The sequence below is a fragment of the Canis lupus genome, chromosome 13, assembly GCF_048164855.1.
Source record: "Canis lupus baileyi chromosome 13, mCanLup2.hap1, whole genome shotgun sequence".
NCBI lineage: Eukaryota > Metazoa > Chordata > Mammalia > Carnivora > Canidae > Canis > Canis lupus.
In genome coordinates, this window is record NC_132850.1 from 55,983,449 (window position 1) to 55,999,998 (window position 16,550).

Genomic DNA, 16,550 nt, shown 5'->3' on the forward strand with positions numbered 1-16,550 from the left:
GAGACACAAAGAGAGAAGCAGAGACACAGGCAGAGAGAGAAGCAGGCTCCACGCAGGGAGCCCGATGTGGGACTCGATCCCAGGTCTCCAGGATCACGCCCTGGGCCCAAGGCAGGTGCTCAACTGCCAAGTCACCCAGGCATCCCGGTACTGAGATTTTAAATCTGACTCACAGATTGCTAATTTCAGGCAAGGTTCGATCATTCATTCATTTATTTTTCAATCCATTTGTCCATTCAGTACATATTCATCAAGTTTTTACTCTGCATGCTGGCGCTGTTCTAGGTGTCAGAGAAATGACAAAGGTCTAGTCTTCAGGGAATTTATAAGTCTTCAGACTAGAAACCAGCAATCGCCTTGTAGCAAGGATGAAAATTGTCTTATTGACATCTTAGAATTGATGTATTCTAAACTAAACTTCTGATTTCCCCCCTCTCTTCCTTCTTTAGCCCCTGTAAACTACGCCTTCAAAGGTCTTTCTACCTCAGTTGATGCCAACTCCATGTTATCAGGTGTTACTTTGACCAAACACTTCTAAATGGCTTTGACTCCTCCTTTTCCCCAGAGCCCACAGCCAGTCCGTCAGGAAATCCTGTCAGCTCTGCTGTACTGCTTCCCTGTCTCCTGCTACCACCCTAAATCCAACCACCATCGTCTCTCTGCCAGGATTATTGCAATTGTCTCCTAAACTGATTTCCCTGCTTCCATACTTGCCTTCTTTCTTCCATGTCCGTGGCCTCTTTAAAACATAAACTAGATTATGTCACTGTTCTGCTCCGAGCTCTCCATGGCCCTCTGTTTCATGTGACGTGGGAGCCGAAGTTCTCTCTTTGGCCTTTGAGGCCCTAAATACTCTGTCACCCAGTCGCATGTGACCACCTCTTGACACGCTCCCCCTTGCTTATTTGGCTTCAGCTACATAAACCTCTTTGGTGTTTCTTAAGCACAGAAGAAACCTTTCCACTTTAGGGTCTTCATGCTGGCCATTTCAGCTTCTGGACTATTCTCCCCTTAAATATCTGCGTGACTAAGCCTGTGTCACCCTTTAGATCTTTGTTCAAATGCCATCTTCTCAAGGAAGGCAGTGGCAGACTGTCTATTTAAAATTGCAATCTTGGGCAGCCCAGGTGCCCAGCGGTTTGGCGCCGCCTTCAGTCGGGGTGTGATCCTGGAGTCCCGGGATCGAGCCCCGCGTCGGGCACCCTGTATGGAGGTGCTTCTCCCTCTGCCTGTGTCTCTGCCTCTCTCTCTCTGTCTGTCATGAATAAATAAATAAAATCTTTTAAAAGAATAAAAAATAAAAATAAATAAAATTGCAATCTCAGGGCACCTAGGTGGTTCAGTGGTTGAGCATCTGCCTTTGGCTCAGGTCATGATCCCTAATCCTGGGATTGAATCCCAGGGAAGCCTGATGTGGGACTCGATCCCAGGATCCTTGGGATCACAACCTGAGCCGAAGGCAGATGCTCAACCGCTGAGCCCCTAGGTGCCCCTGAACAGAGGTGTTTTGGGAGATACTTCTTTAGAAATATGTGTGATCCAGATTTTGCGTGCCTTGTAGATTGTCTAAGGAATTTTCTTGTCTTATTCTGAGAGCATTAAGGAACCACCAGACAAGAGCGATTATCCTGGTTTTGATCCAGAAAGATTACTGGCTACCCTCTTCTGCAACATTGTCTGCTGACAATAGACTGCAGGGTGTGCCCCTGATGGCAGATGAGCTTTTAGGAAGATATCACGAACAATCCAGGCAACCAGTCATAGTTGTCTGAACTGTGGTGATGGCACCAGGATGGAGGGCAGTCAATGGATTTGTGACCAATGGCCATTCTCTGAGATTTCTTTATTCATAAAAGAAATAATTATTGCAGAAATCATAACCATTCATTTATTATATAGTAAATAAATTCAGTTGAAAGATATTTGTGGATATAAACAAGACTCCAAAAGGCAGTCTCCATCATGTGTATCTTCCTGACCCCAAACCTCCTACAGTGGTTTACACACAGTACACACATAATAGGTATTTGTTGATATATAAAAATATAAATAAACCCTTTGAAAATACCAAATCACTGAGAAATTTAAAAAAAGTAATTATCATTGCTATGAAATTTGGTTAAAATTTCTGCTCTAACATTTGTTAGGTCCTTTTCTTCAGCCCTGGCAGAAAAAGCGTGTTGTTTTGCTTGATGAAGTGTAGAATGACTTTCATCATCAGACCTGAACCATCGTGGCACCCAGACCTAAAAGTGACAATTAAAGTGACCACTTTACCTTCCTTCAAAAAAAGTGTCAAAAGAGGCAGATAATAAAGATGATTTGCCACTATCTCAAAAATAATTTACAAATGTCTCTATTTTTAGATAGATTTTCAGTGTTTTCGGTGTCTTCAGCAACTTGCAAGATTATCATTATCCATTCTACCCTTCACATCGACAATTTGAACCTTAGTTCAACTTCTGTGTCTGCGATGTTCTGCTGTTCTGCCGATGTTAAGGAATCCAACAATAATACGTGACTGACACCTCGGTGGTGCTTTAAGTAATATTTTCCCACCAGAATCTCATTTCGATCAGGAAACGACTTAAAGCACAAGACCCAAACTTTCTTAATTGCTGTCCTAAGAGAGTTAGTAGTAGGCCTGTCTAAAAATAGCATAATCTTTTTCAGTTCACTAATTAGCGCCACGCATTATATAGTACCCTGGTGGCTTAATAGAATTAATTCTGCTTCTTGAACATTTTAACTGACCATAGGCACTGCTGACACATTGGCATCCCCTAATCCTAATATTAAAGTATTTTGCCACACAACAACCTAGAGCCTTGACGTGTTTAGTTTCTTATGTTCTGTGGCTTAGAATTATGTAAATGGCTGAAATAAGCCCATAAATTAAATTTTTGATACTGGTAAAATTTTTATAAAAAGTAATTGAGAAAATAATATATTGTGTTATTTAAATGGATATTACAGCACCAAAAGTAAAAAGACTTTCCTACTATTTGTGATAATAATGCAGGGGTATCTGGGTTAGTCTCATTTCCACATTTTCTTTAATTGTAAAAGGAATAAGTTTAGATGGTATGTAAGATTTCTCCCAAGTCTCAAATGCCATGATTATGTGAAATGCTAATTTAGGCATTTAAGAAAACATACACTAATAGTTCTAATTTTTGCTGAATCTGTGACATCTTAAATGGTTCCTGTCTCTCAAAAATTGTAGTGACCTACAGGCACTCATCTCTGAACTCCAGATATCGAAGTTAAATCCTAAAATGTCTTGGAACGTATTTGTTTATTTTTCCTGGATTATAAAAGATAAAGAATTTTCACTCTGGTAGAAGAGTCCTAGGAAGTAGGGAGACCGAGTCGGGGAGGAATTTATGCAACCAACAAAATAAAAGATCTGCCTCTAAGAAACTCTCTACCTACGGATGAGTGAATCAAAGCCAGATAATGTTTTGATTTGAGGTTCTTTTTTTCCATCTGGATGAATCTAATTAGTTTTATCTGAAAATGTGAGTGCTTAAGTGAATCCAAAGCTTCAGAACATTAAAGTCTTGGTCCTTAAGCAAGACTTCAAACAGAGTCTGTAGCCAGCCTCAATAATTTAGGTGAAATATGTAATTTTTAATGTATTCCTTTCACATAAAGAGTCTTTCTTCACAGTGGATTAAAAATTATTTTTATTACTCATGAAGAATAATAAAAGATGTTCATTTTGGTTTTTTGCCAATGGAGCTGTTTTTTTTCACCCTTGGAAATGCGATATGGCCTGTGTGCTTACTAACCAAGTTGATTTTTAAAATTTTGTAATTAAGATTTAACATTTTTAGAGCAGTTTAAGTTTCACAGGGACACTGAGCAAAAAGTACCAAGAATTCCCATATCCCTCTGCCCCCACAACTGCACAGCCTCCTCCAATATCCGCCTCACTCACCAGAGTGATTGGTTTGTTCAAACTGATGAACATACATTGACGTAATAATTACCCAAAGTCCGTAGTTTACACTGTGGCGCACTCTTAGTGTATGTTCTGTGGTTTGGGGCAGATGTATAATAACACGCTTCTGTCATTATAATTTCATAGTGAGTATTTTCACTGCTCTAAAAATCCTCCATTCCCTGCGTATTCATCTTTCCTCTCACTCCCAGCAATACTGATCTTTTTTACTGTCTCTGTAGTTTTTTCTTTTCCAGGATGTTATGTAGTTGGAATCATACAGTAAGTAGCATTTTTAGTTTGGCTCTCTTTCACTTAGTAATACACATTCAAGTTTCCTCTATGTCTTTTCGTGGCTTGGTAGCTCACTCATTTTTAGCAGTGGCAATATCCCATTATCTGGATGTACCATTCCCTTGCTGAGGGACATCCTGGTTGCTTCCGTGTTTCAGCAATTAGCAATAAAGCTGCCACGAATATCTGTGCTCTGGTTTTGGAGTGGACATGATTTCTACTCCTTTGGGAAAATACCAAGTAGTAGAATTGCTGGATCATATGGTGAGAGTATGTTTAGTTTTGTGAGAAACTGCCAAATTGTCTCCCAAAGTGGCTGTACCATTTGCATTCTCACTAGCAGTGAGAGTTCCTGTTGCTCCACTGATGTTGAGTTTCTGTGAATATATTGTGACTTTGTGCAGTGAAGTTTCAAAGGGCACATATTCAACAAGCTCTAAGCAGCCACACGGCTTCTCATTTCCTGTAACTGTACTCATTTGATGTGGTGTTTGCCGAAAAGGAGACCCACTGTCCCAGTGTGCCCAGTACTGAGAAGTTTCCTGGGACTGCAGACTTCCTGCTTAAAATGGGAATAGTACCTGGCAAACCAGAATGGTTGATTACCATCATTGCCCCAGAAACACAGGGGTCTGGATTCAAACTCCACCTTAATTTTTTGTGACCCTGGGCAAAATGTAACTTGTTAACTTGTAATCTTCATCTATAAAACTGGAACAAAAATATTCGTTGCATAGAATTTTTTTAAAAAGACTTATGAGGAAACCACCAGCTCAAGTTTGGCATGTAGAGAACTAGGTCAACATAAATTCTTTTTTCTTCACCAGCTTTTCCAATTCTACTATGACATAGAAGAGGCATTGCTTTTCTTATTTCATTGGTAAGATTCCTTGCTCACAGCAATTGAGCAGTAAATGATAAAATCAGGGCTTGGGCCCTGTCTTCTGATGATATGTTCAATGCTTTCTAAAGTGGATACAATTCAATTTCAAGTATCAAAGAAAATTTGGAAAGTGGCCATTCCTAGTAAGTTTTTAGCACTTTTATAATATCTAAAGTCTGGTCCTTTTTCTTTGGATGTTTTCTACTTTAGCACAGTACAGATAACATATGTTTAGGAATAGGTGCTGTCATAATAATGACCCATAAAATGTTACATTATAGCCTATTTATCCTTTTTATATGTTCATTAAATTCTAAGCATACATAGAACTTCTTTTCATTCCTTTTTTTTTTTTTTTTTTGGCTCTCAGAATACTGTTTCCTGGTTCCAGTGATTACAGGAACGTATTATTGAATAATGTCTGATGACTGTTGGGCATAACAAACATGTTTAAAATGCATATTTCATTTTGTTTTAGAAAAATGTCTCAATAAATATACATTTCAAATGGGATAAAAAATGCTTTTGGAAAATGGACCATAAAAATGTTTTCCCAGATTTCTTCTTAAAGTGTGGATATGATGCGATTGTGATACAGCACTGCAAAACATAATGGCCCCCCCACTGAATTATAAATTTCCAGCTCAGCTGAGGGATTTCACAGAACATAAACATCGGGGCAGAGATGATGCATTTGTTTTCAAAGAAGGAGATAGTTACATTGCCATCATGTTCCCTTCAAATTAATTTACATCTAGTTTAGTGAATGGAAAAATAAAACTGAAACATCCAACTCTCCAATCAAAAATATGAATATATTTGTTTAGAAAACTAAACGAGCCACATGTGTAGAACATAAACAAAGAAGAACTCTGGATACAGTGTCTGCTTATTTTCTCTCAGTCCAGAATTGTGTTTCTATGATTGTGACTTTTAATTTAAAACAATAATAGGCTGGAGACTTGATTAAATTTGAACATTTGAACATTTGAAAAAGGTTGAAAGGATTTTTCTTCTTAGTGTGTTCATGCTCCGCATAATTGTAACATGCTGCATGGACCTCAGTGCTTTTTAGTTCATTCAACCTAATCTTATTTTTTAATGTAGTTCGCCAACATTTATAGACCTCTAAAACATTTAGCAGATGGCTTTATAGATTTCTCATAGTAATGTAGTAATGTGAGCGGCTGACTCAATGAAGATTTTGGCTTTTAACTATTACCATGACTTTTTTAATGTGCATTGCAGTACTTCTTTTTTTAATATCCAATTTATTCAATTTAGGCTCTGTTTCCTATTCAATGACCTAGACTTTATTTTAAAAATTAGGTTGGCAATGAAGTAATTACTAAATAAGAAAGCAAATCAATCAAATTTTTTTTTCTCTTAGGAGAATAGAAACAAACATCCATGTATGACAGATAAATCCTGATGTCTTATCTTATTTCTCCAGATCTTTTCTTAAGTAGATAAGATTTAAATAATGTCTTGATTACCATAATATAGTTTTTCTTAAAAAACAGTACAGGAGTATTCTAGAATACTTGGAAAAAATATAATCATGTATGCTTCCTCCCTATTTTTAGAACCATTTTTTTCTATTTTTCTTTCTCCTATCTGTTCAAAGGATATTACTATTTTTTTTACCACTGATTAATCAATAAAGAGGGTGTTTTTTAATTTAGTTGTAATAATGTTTTTCACTAATTTTATAATTGACTATTCATATTGTTATATAACCTTTATTAGTATCACTTTTTAATGGCATTATACTTTCTTAAAGCAGAAAGTATAGATTTTAAACATTCCTCTCACTTTCAGAAATGTGAGTTGTTTTGAAACATGGATGGATTTGTCACATACTATATTTTGCTAATTTCTCTCATGTACAGTTTGGAGAAAAAGGTTACAGATTTTTTGGAAAAAATGGTGATGGGTTTTATTTAAATGTGTCTCATTGAGATATCTGTGAGAGACTCAAATGAAACCATCTGGGGTATAATCTGAATATGTAGTGGACTCACATACAGGCCTGCAAATCCATTGCTTAAGTGGTATCACATGAGACAGTAAGAAAACCTAGAGGTAAACATGAATATTTTATTACAGTTTACAGCACTCAGTGCACACGACCTCAAAATCATTTTCTCTCTTTCTTATTCCTACCAGTCTTCCCATCAAATTTGACTCATTCATATGGTCAAATGAAAGTGATTCAACTAAACTAATATAAGCAAAGATTAAATGATGATAAGCTCACACTGCTGTTTTAGTATTAGAAAAATGGAGGCTTACAAAATTTCTGGATGCGTGGAGGGGATGATTCATACTACATAAACTATCTTTCATTTGCCTTACTGTAAGATCTCTCTATTAAAAGGATAAATCTGACATCTATCTACCATCAGACTGATTTGTAACATTATGATAGGCATATTGCAATGATCTGTTCATACATCTTTTCATTAGACTGGAAGAGAATGTGAATTGTGTTGTAAAGATAGGGTCCATATCAAGGTGTCTGGCTTCCCTGCCTGCATTCTTTCCTTCCTTCCTAAGTCTTTTCGATGTGTCTGGCCCTGCCCTGAGCTCTGAGAATTCAGGGGCGACAGATGAGTTTTCTACTTTCCTAGGGTAAATATTCCAGTGGGGAAGAGAGATGAAATAGAGAAATAAAGAATGAGTGAACAAGATATTCAGATACTGGTAGAGACTATGAAGAAAATAAATAAGGTCATGTGAAGGGGAGTGACTGGGACCATGCTGGGCAGGAAGGAAATCATTGCGGAAGTAACGTTTGAGCACATACATGTAATTTAAAGCCACGAACTGAGTGAGACCACTTAGAGCAAGGAAAGTTGATGTGGAATGACAAGCTTAGTAAATTCTTAAATTTTCTAATGAAGGAAACAGGAAAAAAAAAGAAGTGAGTATTGGAAGGATATGTAAACCTAAGAAGCAGTTATTGTATCTGTCATCTATCTATCTATCTATCTATCTATCTATCTATCTATCTATCTATCAATCTGCCATCATCATCTATCTCTATTTGTGTCAGGAGATATCACAACATTTGAAGTGCTAAAGATGACCCAGTAGAGAGAGAAAAAAAGCTGATGCAGGATATTCAGAGCATAATTGTAGATGAAATGTCCTTAGAAAGATTCAAAGGACTGCATTGGTGCACTGTTGGAGTGTCTGTCCCCATGTAGCAGCTTGGCCACCTCATGTGTCATCAACTCAGGAAGGAAACAGAGATAATGTGATCTTGGCAGCTTCATGGTTGAAAGATAAAGGATGTCTGTCTGGAGGCTTCTATTTTTTTGGTAACACGTAGGCAAGATATTCAGCAGGAACTCAGAGAAAGAGGAATGTGCAGAGCTGTAGGTATTTGAGGACAGAAGAAAAGAGAAGGTATAAAATAGTCATTTTTGAGAGTGGAAGAACTAAGTTACTAAAGAAAGGAGAGGATGATTTGGAAAAACTAAGCACCCATTTTGGATTTGTGGTTAAGAATTTTAGGGTGTCATAAAATCAGTATGATATTGCATTTTTTTGTGCAGTGTCACTGAACTTTTGTTGCCCAGAGATTGAAAAATGCTCAAGAACAGAAATTTCCTCAGTATTCGTTAGAGTTTTTATGTAAAACTTTTTTTGTAAAAATGTGATTTATCATTAACAGTAGCAGCATGATACATTTGGTACATGGTGGTATACATACATGCATGTAATAATGCCTATTCAGGCATTATTATGACAATGCTTCATACTCTTAGACAATCTTTTATTCTGTTTGGGCCCCAGCTCCTGTAATAATCCTACTGCTGTCCCACTGGGATTTGAATACCATAGATTTGGTACCAATGTTATTTTATCACAAACTGTTCAAGTATGAAGGTAGTATAGAAATTATTAAATTTGGACACCTGGGTGGCTCAGTGGTTGAGCCTTTGGCTCAAGGCATGATCCTGGAAGTCCCAGGACCAAGTCCCACGTCAGGGTCCCCACATGGAGCCTGCTTCCCCTTCTTCCTGTATCTCTGCCTCTCCCTGTGTCTCTCATGAATAAATAAAATCTTTAAAAAAAGAAATTATGAAATTTGATGTTCTTCTTGATTACCATAACCACCTAGGGAATCTTTAAAAGCAAACATTTCAAAGACTATTGCAGATCTATGTGAGCATCACTGAAGTAGAATTAGAGACTTCAACTAATCCATATTCTTTCCCTATTGCCAAATGAATACCTCGTTAGTAGAGGAATGTTTATTTGTAAATTTGATAATTTCCTAGATCCCCAGATCAGGCCATAAAGTGATGCTCTACCGAGAAATTGGTTCGAAAAGAAAATATACAGGTATTAGAAAGGTCTCACCCAAAATAGCTAAGATACAAACGTAATAGGACATACTTATTGTCAAGAGGATGCTCCACAGTCCCAATATTCTGTACCCCCACCTCAGATTCTTCGACTTCTAGATGCAGGAATTGTGTCTGAATTCTTGGACTTCACGTGATATGGTGTTGTATGGTGGCCAGCTGCAGGCCAGATGGCCAGTGTGCGGTCAGTCTCTGGATTTTTTCCTATTCTTATGAAATGTGTGTGATGCTTTTCAGTATACTTCTGCTCTGACCTATGACGCTGTTCAAGTGATGACTGAAGCTTTCCGCAACCTACGGAAGCAGAGAATTGAGATCTCCCGGAGGGGGAATGCAGGAGATTGCCTCGCAAACCCAGCAGTCCCCTGGGGACAAGGCGTAGAAATAGAAAGGGCCCTCAAACAGGTTAGTCACTCCAAATGTTTGTGAATTTACTTCACAGTGGACACTATTTTTTCCCCTCTAAGTTCATCTCCTAGCTATGTTTAATGTAAAGTGAATATTATTTCCTAATTGCACAGAGGTAGGTTGGAGCATGAAAAGAAATCTTATACATGTAGTTTTCTTAACTTGAGCTCAGTGAGAGTAATCTGTACAGTTTGTGTCTTTAGTTCGAGTAAATTGATAACTGTGCTACTTTCCCAATTTCCTTGTCAGGTTCAGGTTGAAGGTCTCTCAGGAAATATAAAATTTGACCAGAACGGGAAAAGGATAAACTATACAATTAACATCATGGAACTCAAAACTAATGGGCCCCGGAAGGTAAATCATTAGTGATCTAAAGGCAGTTTTCTCTGTGCGAGGAGGTGAGTTAGCTAACCCATCACCTCTTCTTCCAGAGAGTCCTGGAAATGTATGTTCACATAGGTCGAGCTTAACTACTTCAAGAAACAGATGTATTTTTAATTATTTTTTCTAAATCTAACCCATTCATTTCTGGTAAGTAATACAGAAATGTAATCTTTAAACAACTGTGTATAGAACTGTTTTTTGTTCTGTTTTGTTTTTTGATTGAGGTATAAGAAGTTTAATGATAAGAAAAGGAACCATCACTGACAGTTTATGGTTCAGAAGACAAAACATAGCTGGTGCACATAGGCATTAATATTTTAATTCGACACGTTTCTTTTACCTGTTATGGATAAAATTCCATTGCTTGGATTTCATTTCTATTTCTGTATGCTCACTACCAAACAAATTTCCCTGGGAAAATATGAGAAGTGAACATGAAGAGACAAGCCGTTTTTTAAGAATTGCTACTGTTTCATAGTTTTTATAATCCCTCTTTCTGGTAGAGTCACAAAAATAGAAGATACATCTTTGTTAAGAAGAAACTTAGTTAATGTAGATATAATTTTTGACTCATACATGAGTTTGAAGTTATTCAGTGCTTGGCTAATAGAAAGATCATTTTTCCATGTGCCTATCTTCTGTAACCTTTTTCAGATCGGATACTGGAGTGAAGTGGACAAAATGGTTGTTACCCTTACTGAGCTCCCTTCTGGAAACGATACTTCCGGGCTTGAGAATAAGACTGTTGTTGTCACTACAATTTTGGTAATAAGCTATGGATGCCTATGCTTTACTGCAGTTTTTCTTACAAAAAATATCTGCCATCTGGCATTGCTTTTTGTATTTTAGGATCATAACTAATGTAGTGCTGCTTTTGCACTGTTTAATCATGTATAGCATATTTACTCCATCAAAAGGACTACACAGGCATTAGCTAAAGCATCCAAAATATTTCCTATCCTCTTCAATACTGAAATTTAGCTTGACAGATAATTCATGCACTGGTGCGTCCGCAAGTGTGAACAACTGGGGAAAAGTCTGGAAGAGCGTTCCTTGTATTTCCTCACTTGCTTTACCTTTCACTTCCCATGCAGTTCTGGTATCTTTACATGTATTAATAATGTTGGCAACATCTCTTTCTTTGTAAGATGAACTCCTTAAAGATAAGGATCATTTTCCTTCTTTTTAACCCCAAATCTCAACACAGTTGTTGGCACATAGCCAGCTCTGAATGCATGAGACAAAATTGAACTGAATCTTGACCATGTAGGCTCTGGAGAGATGGAAGGTAGGTGTAGATCATTGTGGCAAGTTGTTGGTACAGTGAGATGGAGGAAATGGGGTTCACTAATAGTGCATGATTTTGTGACAAAATAATTATATTTTATTTTACTATGTAGTGAGAAGAAAATTAGAGATAGTTAATAGGGATTTGGATAAAAACATTGGTTGGCATTTGGAAATATCTTAATAGGCGTAATCTAGACATGTGAGGGCTTTTGCCTCAATCATGCCATTGAGAGGGACTATCTCACTGAACTCTCAAGTATGCTTGATACCACTTTCCGATAGAGAATATTGGGCTATGCTGAAGCATTTTCATACTTCTTTTTTCTTATATTTACAGGGGGAAGCTACTCTCCAACCTTGTATTATTATTCTAGGATATTGTATCTCATAGATGAAGTGAGACATGAAATCTGAGAGGGTAGTATCAATACATCACCATGGCAATGATTCTTGTAGTCTGTCCATTACTGCCTATGAACCTGATTTCCACATGAACCTTATCCTTGAAGCAGCAATCCACAGGGTTTTGGGTGAATGCTGGTTCTTGAGGTCAGCATAGTCCTAACCTAGATTAAGAGTGTAGTGGATCCAGAGTTCAATAAAACAGATGTTAAGCAGCGTTAATCCATCCTAAGCTCTAGGAGTCAACAAACATGACAAAGGGACATGCCAACAGTTTATGCTTTTGAGTTTCTTGCTTATTTTGGCATGGCTAGGTACACACCATATTAATAAAATACAATGCTAGACATTTGAGAACCTTTTTTTTTTTCAAAAGCATTATGCTTAATTTTTTTCTACTGATATTTTCCATCATTCTTGTTCTATGATTTCTCTGGCTAAGAGATAATAATTCAATCAGAAGACTTGATTCAGTGAGAGTAGTTACCACAGCTATTTCTTTTTTTAATCAATGAAAGCACTGTCTTTCCATATAGGAATCTCCATATGTTATGATGAAGAAAAACCATGAAATGCTTGAAGGCAATGAGCGTTATGAGGGCTACTGTGTTGACTTGGCTGCAGAAATCGCCAAACATTGTGGGTTCAAGTACAAGTTGACAATTGTTGGGGATGGCAAGTATGGGGCCAGGGATGCTGACACGAAAATTTGGAATGGGATGGTTGGAGAACTTGTATATGGGGTAAGTATAGCTCTTCTCCCAGATAAAGTCATGCAGTTTGAGCTCTTGTTGACAGAATGCCTCCCTTCCCCATAAAGTACCTATATCTGAGATTGTTGGTTTCCCACAATCCCGAAGAGTACTATCATATTTCCTTGTGAACATCTGAAAATTAAGGATAAAGTCAGAAGCAAACAGACATACTAAATGAGACAGGCATTCTATCTGTCTTGAAGCATATGAACCATATGCATTGTTCAAAGGCTACAAGGGCATAGATGCAGTGTAGAGATGTAATTATCATCATCAAGTCAAATGGGTGGACTGTGTATTTATAAAAAGGAAGAATATTTGGGGAACAAATTGCTTTTTTGCTTATTCTTTACTGGGACTCCAGCAGGGAAATAATTATTGACTTTCTCCTAATTTCCTTTCCTTCCCTTTTGTAACCATGTAGTGTAACCATGATTCCTTTCTGACCATGACTCTGGGTACTATTACTTTCATTTGTTTCCCTTACAGAAAGCAGACATTGCAATTGCTCCATTAACTATTACCCTTGTGAGAGAAGAGGTGATTGACTTCTCAAAGCCCTTTATGAGCCTCGGGATATCTATCATGATCAAGAAGCCTCAGAAGTCCAAACCAGGAGTGTTTTCATTTCTTGATCCTTTAGCCTATGAGATCTGGATGTGCATTGTTTTTGCCTACATTGGGGTCAGTGTAGTTTTATTCCTGGTCAGCAGATTTAGCCCCTACGAGTGGCACACTGAGGAGTTTGAAGATGGAAGAGAAACACAAAGTAGTGAATCAACTAATGAATTTGGGATTTTTAATAGTCTCTGGTTTTCCTTGGGTGCCTTTATGCAGCAAGGATGCGATATTTCGCCAAGGTTGGTTACTCACCTGCTTCAACTTTGTGCATTTTAGGTCTCAAGCAGATATTCATGGTGTTTATGAATTCACTATAAAGAACTAAACAGCTGCTGACTACCTGTCCAAGCAGTTTAAGACTCAAGGACAGACCCTTACCGTTGGCATAAGTCTGTGAAATACTTGAGCAATGTTCTAAGAATGTTGATCATGTATTTTCTGGTGAAATTATACACACCATGGAGAGGCTATAAAATGCATAAGGTTCCTATCATTCCATGCCTTCTTGGAGGGGTACCGTGTTTTTGCTGCATATTCTCATTTTACAGTCATCTGTGTGTTGATCCACAGACCTGTATATGGGAAAATGGGCAACATTACTTATTAACTACAAAAGCAACAACTTGTTTACAGAACTTCATTGGCACACATCTCATCTCTTTTATTTTCCCATTATTAGCTCATGTGAATGATATCAGAAAGATACTGTAAAATTTGCTTTTTTTTAAAGATTAGGTTGCTGAATTAAAGGGAACATATGATAATGTGTCTTCCAAGTATTTAGAAATACATAGTTGAGTAATAATGATGACTGATTCATTGCAGCTTGTGCCAAATTGAATAGCAATACACACACATAATGGAATAAATTTCTGCACCTCTAGTCTCATAATGATATGTTAGTTTCTGCACTAGGATGCCTAAATATAATGAATATCTCACAAAATATATTTTGCCTTTGTTCATGTTACATACATGAATAAGAAGGATAGCCGTATCTGGCTCTTCAGAAGAATAAATCATGCTTTTTCTAGTGTGATCTTTTCAAATTTATTATTTTTTTTTATCTTTTCAAATTTAAAGCCTAAATTATGGTCTACATTTGATCTAAGTTTGATTACTTTCCTTTGATTCTATGGGATATCTTAATAACTAGTAAAGGGGAAGGCTTTTCTAATCCTATTTCATTATATTGTTAGTTTTTGAGCACTTTGGAGATAACTGATTAATATCAAAAAACTATACGAGAAACTCAAAAATTTGTCTTTTATAGTGTTGTATACTCCACCCAGTGAGATAAATTAAATGTATCGTGTATGCAGAAATGATTAATGGCTTACTTTTCTGTTGATAGGACACATTGTTATGAATTATTTGGACCTAAACAATCTTAACTCCCTGTGACTTCTTTATGGAACTGCACTGAATCAGAAATATGCCAATGGTATTTGCATGGCATATATGTATAATAATTTTAATATAGAGTACAGAGCATTACAGAAATACATAGTAATGTTATATATAACAATATTATATATATAATTATGATGAGCTCTGACAAAATATATGACATTCATAGGTTTATCTCTGTATTTAGTTTATCTGATTTAAGTTAACATAAAGAGAAGTTTCTAATAATGAGGGAGAAAATACTAACTAAATGGGGATCTCAGAGAATATTTGGGTCCATAAATAATAATAAAATTATTCATCCTGGGTACAATGGCTACTGAGGTGTAACGTTACTTTAATCCTGAGATATAAGGCAATTATCCTAGGGTAACATTAACTATGCTCTGCCTTTTGAGTAAGTGAGGAGAAGTATATGAGAATCATTATAAAGTAAGATCTATTGATCTGGGTTCCTGTAGATGGATCCTTAGGTTTGTTTGCCTTACTCCTCCTGCATCGTGGCTCTGAGTTAGTCGTTTTGGTGTCCAGTGCTTGTCAAGGAACAGAAAACATATTAATAGGGCCTGAAGCAGAGGGCACATCTAACAATCTGTGTTACCCCAAGGTCCACCATGACATAACTTTCAACAAGCCCGTTTAGTAAAATATGGCCTTTTTTTTCTGTGCATTTGATTTCATTCATGAGTCATGACTTACTACAATTTTGCATATAATAATTTTTATAATTTTTATTTCCTGGTAAGATAAATAGATTTCAGGTAGTATATTTTTCCTTGTTATAAACTGATTTATTTTATGCCACAGAATATATATGAGCAAAGTTCGCTTTGCTAAAAAATTTTCAGTGTACATATCTTTCATTCTGTATTGTGTGTTTAAATATTGAACACACTGCATAATATTGGCAGATTTCATAATTTTCTTTAAACAAACCAAACTATCTTTTTTTACAATGCAATACTGGTTACTCCAGGTTAGAAAAGAAGAATAGAGAAACCTAGTATCTAATAATGGTGATGATGATGATGATAATGATGATTCATGAAATACACAGATCACTTTGAGATGCTCTTTAAATATTTTGAAAGATATTTATCACCTCTTTTCAAGTAGAATATGGTATGGAACTATATTATTAATATTAATGGAACATTTAAATTTTAATCTGGAACGATTTATTGAACTGAATCAGTCATTTTTCTGAAATTAAGTTTCAAGTGTTTTAACTATAGTTGTCTGAAGCCTAGAACCACAGAAACTGTGAGAGCAAAAATGCTATAAAGTTGACTTTTGTTTTCCTGCTTGCCTCTGTTTTTTCCCCTAATATCTCAAAAGGATTCCAATGCATAAAAATGTCATTATTAAAACAATTATTTAATAGAGATTTAAAAGAAACGGTAGAATAAAAATAAAGAAATGATAGCATGTGTGTTTATTTGCTCCATGAGTGCAGGTTCAGGGAGGTGAAGGTTTGCTTTTAATTAGAGAAACCATTTTTGTCTCTCACTGTGAGACATAAATTGAATTTTCCCCCTGCATAAAATTTCTCAGGAACTCTTTATGAAACATTAATTGATCCTTTGAAAACACTTATGAATGAATAATAAATTGCTCAAGAATTTTCTGTTTTGAATGATGTATAAGTACAGCTAATTTTTTGAGTTTCTTGTGAAACTTTAAATAAATTGGCATATTTAAGCTCATTAAATCTGACATAAGCCATGGAATAGAAAACAGCTTATGTCTTTAACTTGTGTTTAATTTACAAGTGGGAC

The 16,550-nt window shown here is 36.4% G+C and overlaps 1 protein-coding gene across 3 annotated transcripts in view; it reads left to right on the forward strand.

The window, feature by feature from the left end:
- The window catches only part of GRIA2 (glutamate ionotropic receptor AMPA type subunit 2), a 149,376-nt gene that overhangs the window by 100,266 nt on the left and 32,560 nt on the right, over positions 1 to 16,550 (forward strand). For all 3 annotated transcript variants that reach the window (XM_072773767.1, XM_072773768.1, XM_072773766.1), the window contains 5 exons: positions 9,740 to 9,907; positions 10,160 to 10,264; positions 10,949 to 11,059; positions 12,523 to 12,729; positions 13,231 to 13,601. In XM_072773767.1, coding sequence (XP_072629868.1) covers positions 9,740 to 9,907; positions 10,160 to 10,264; positions 10,949 to 11,059; positions 12,523 to 12,729; positions 13,231 to 13,601 — 962 coding nt within the window. The remainder of the gene's footprint in view (positions 1 to 9,739; positions 9,908 to 10,159; positions 10,265 to 10,948; positions 11,060 to 12,522; positions 12,730 to 13,230; positions 13,602 to 16,550) is intronic.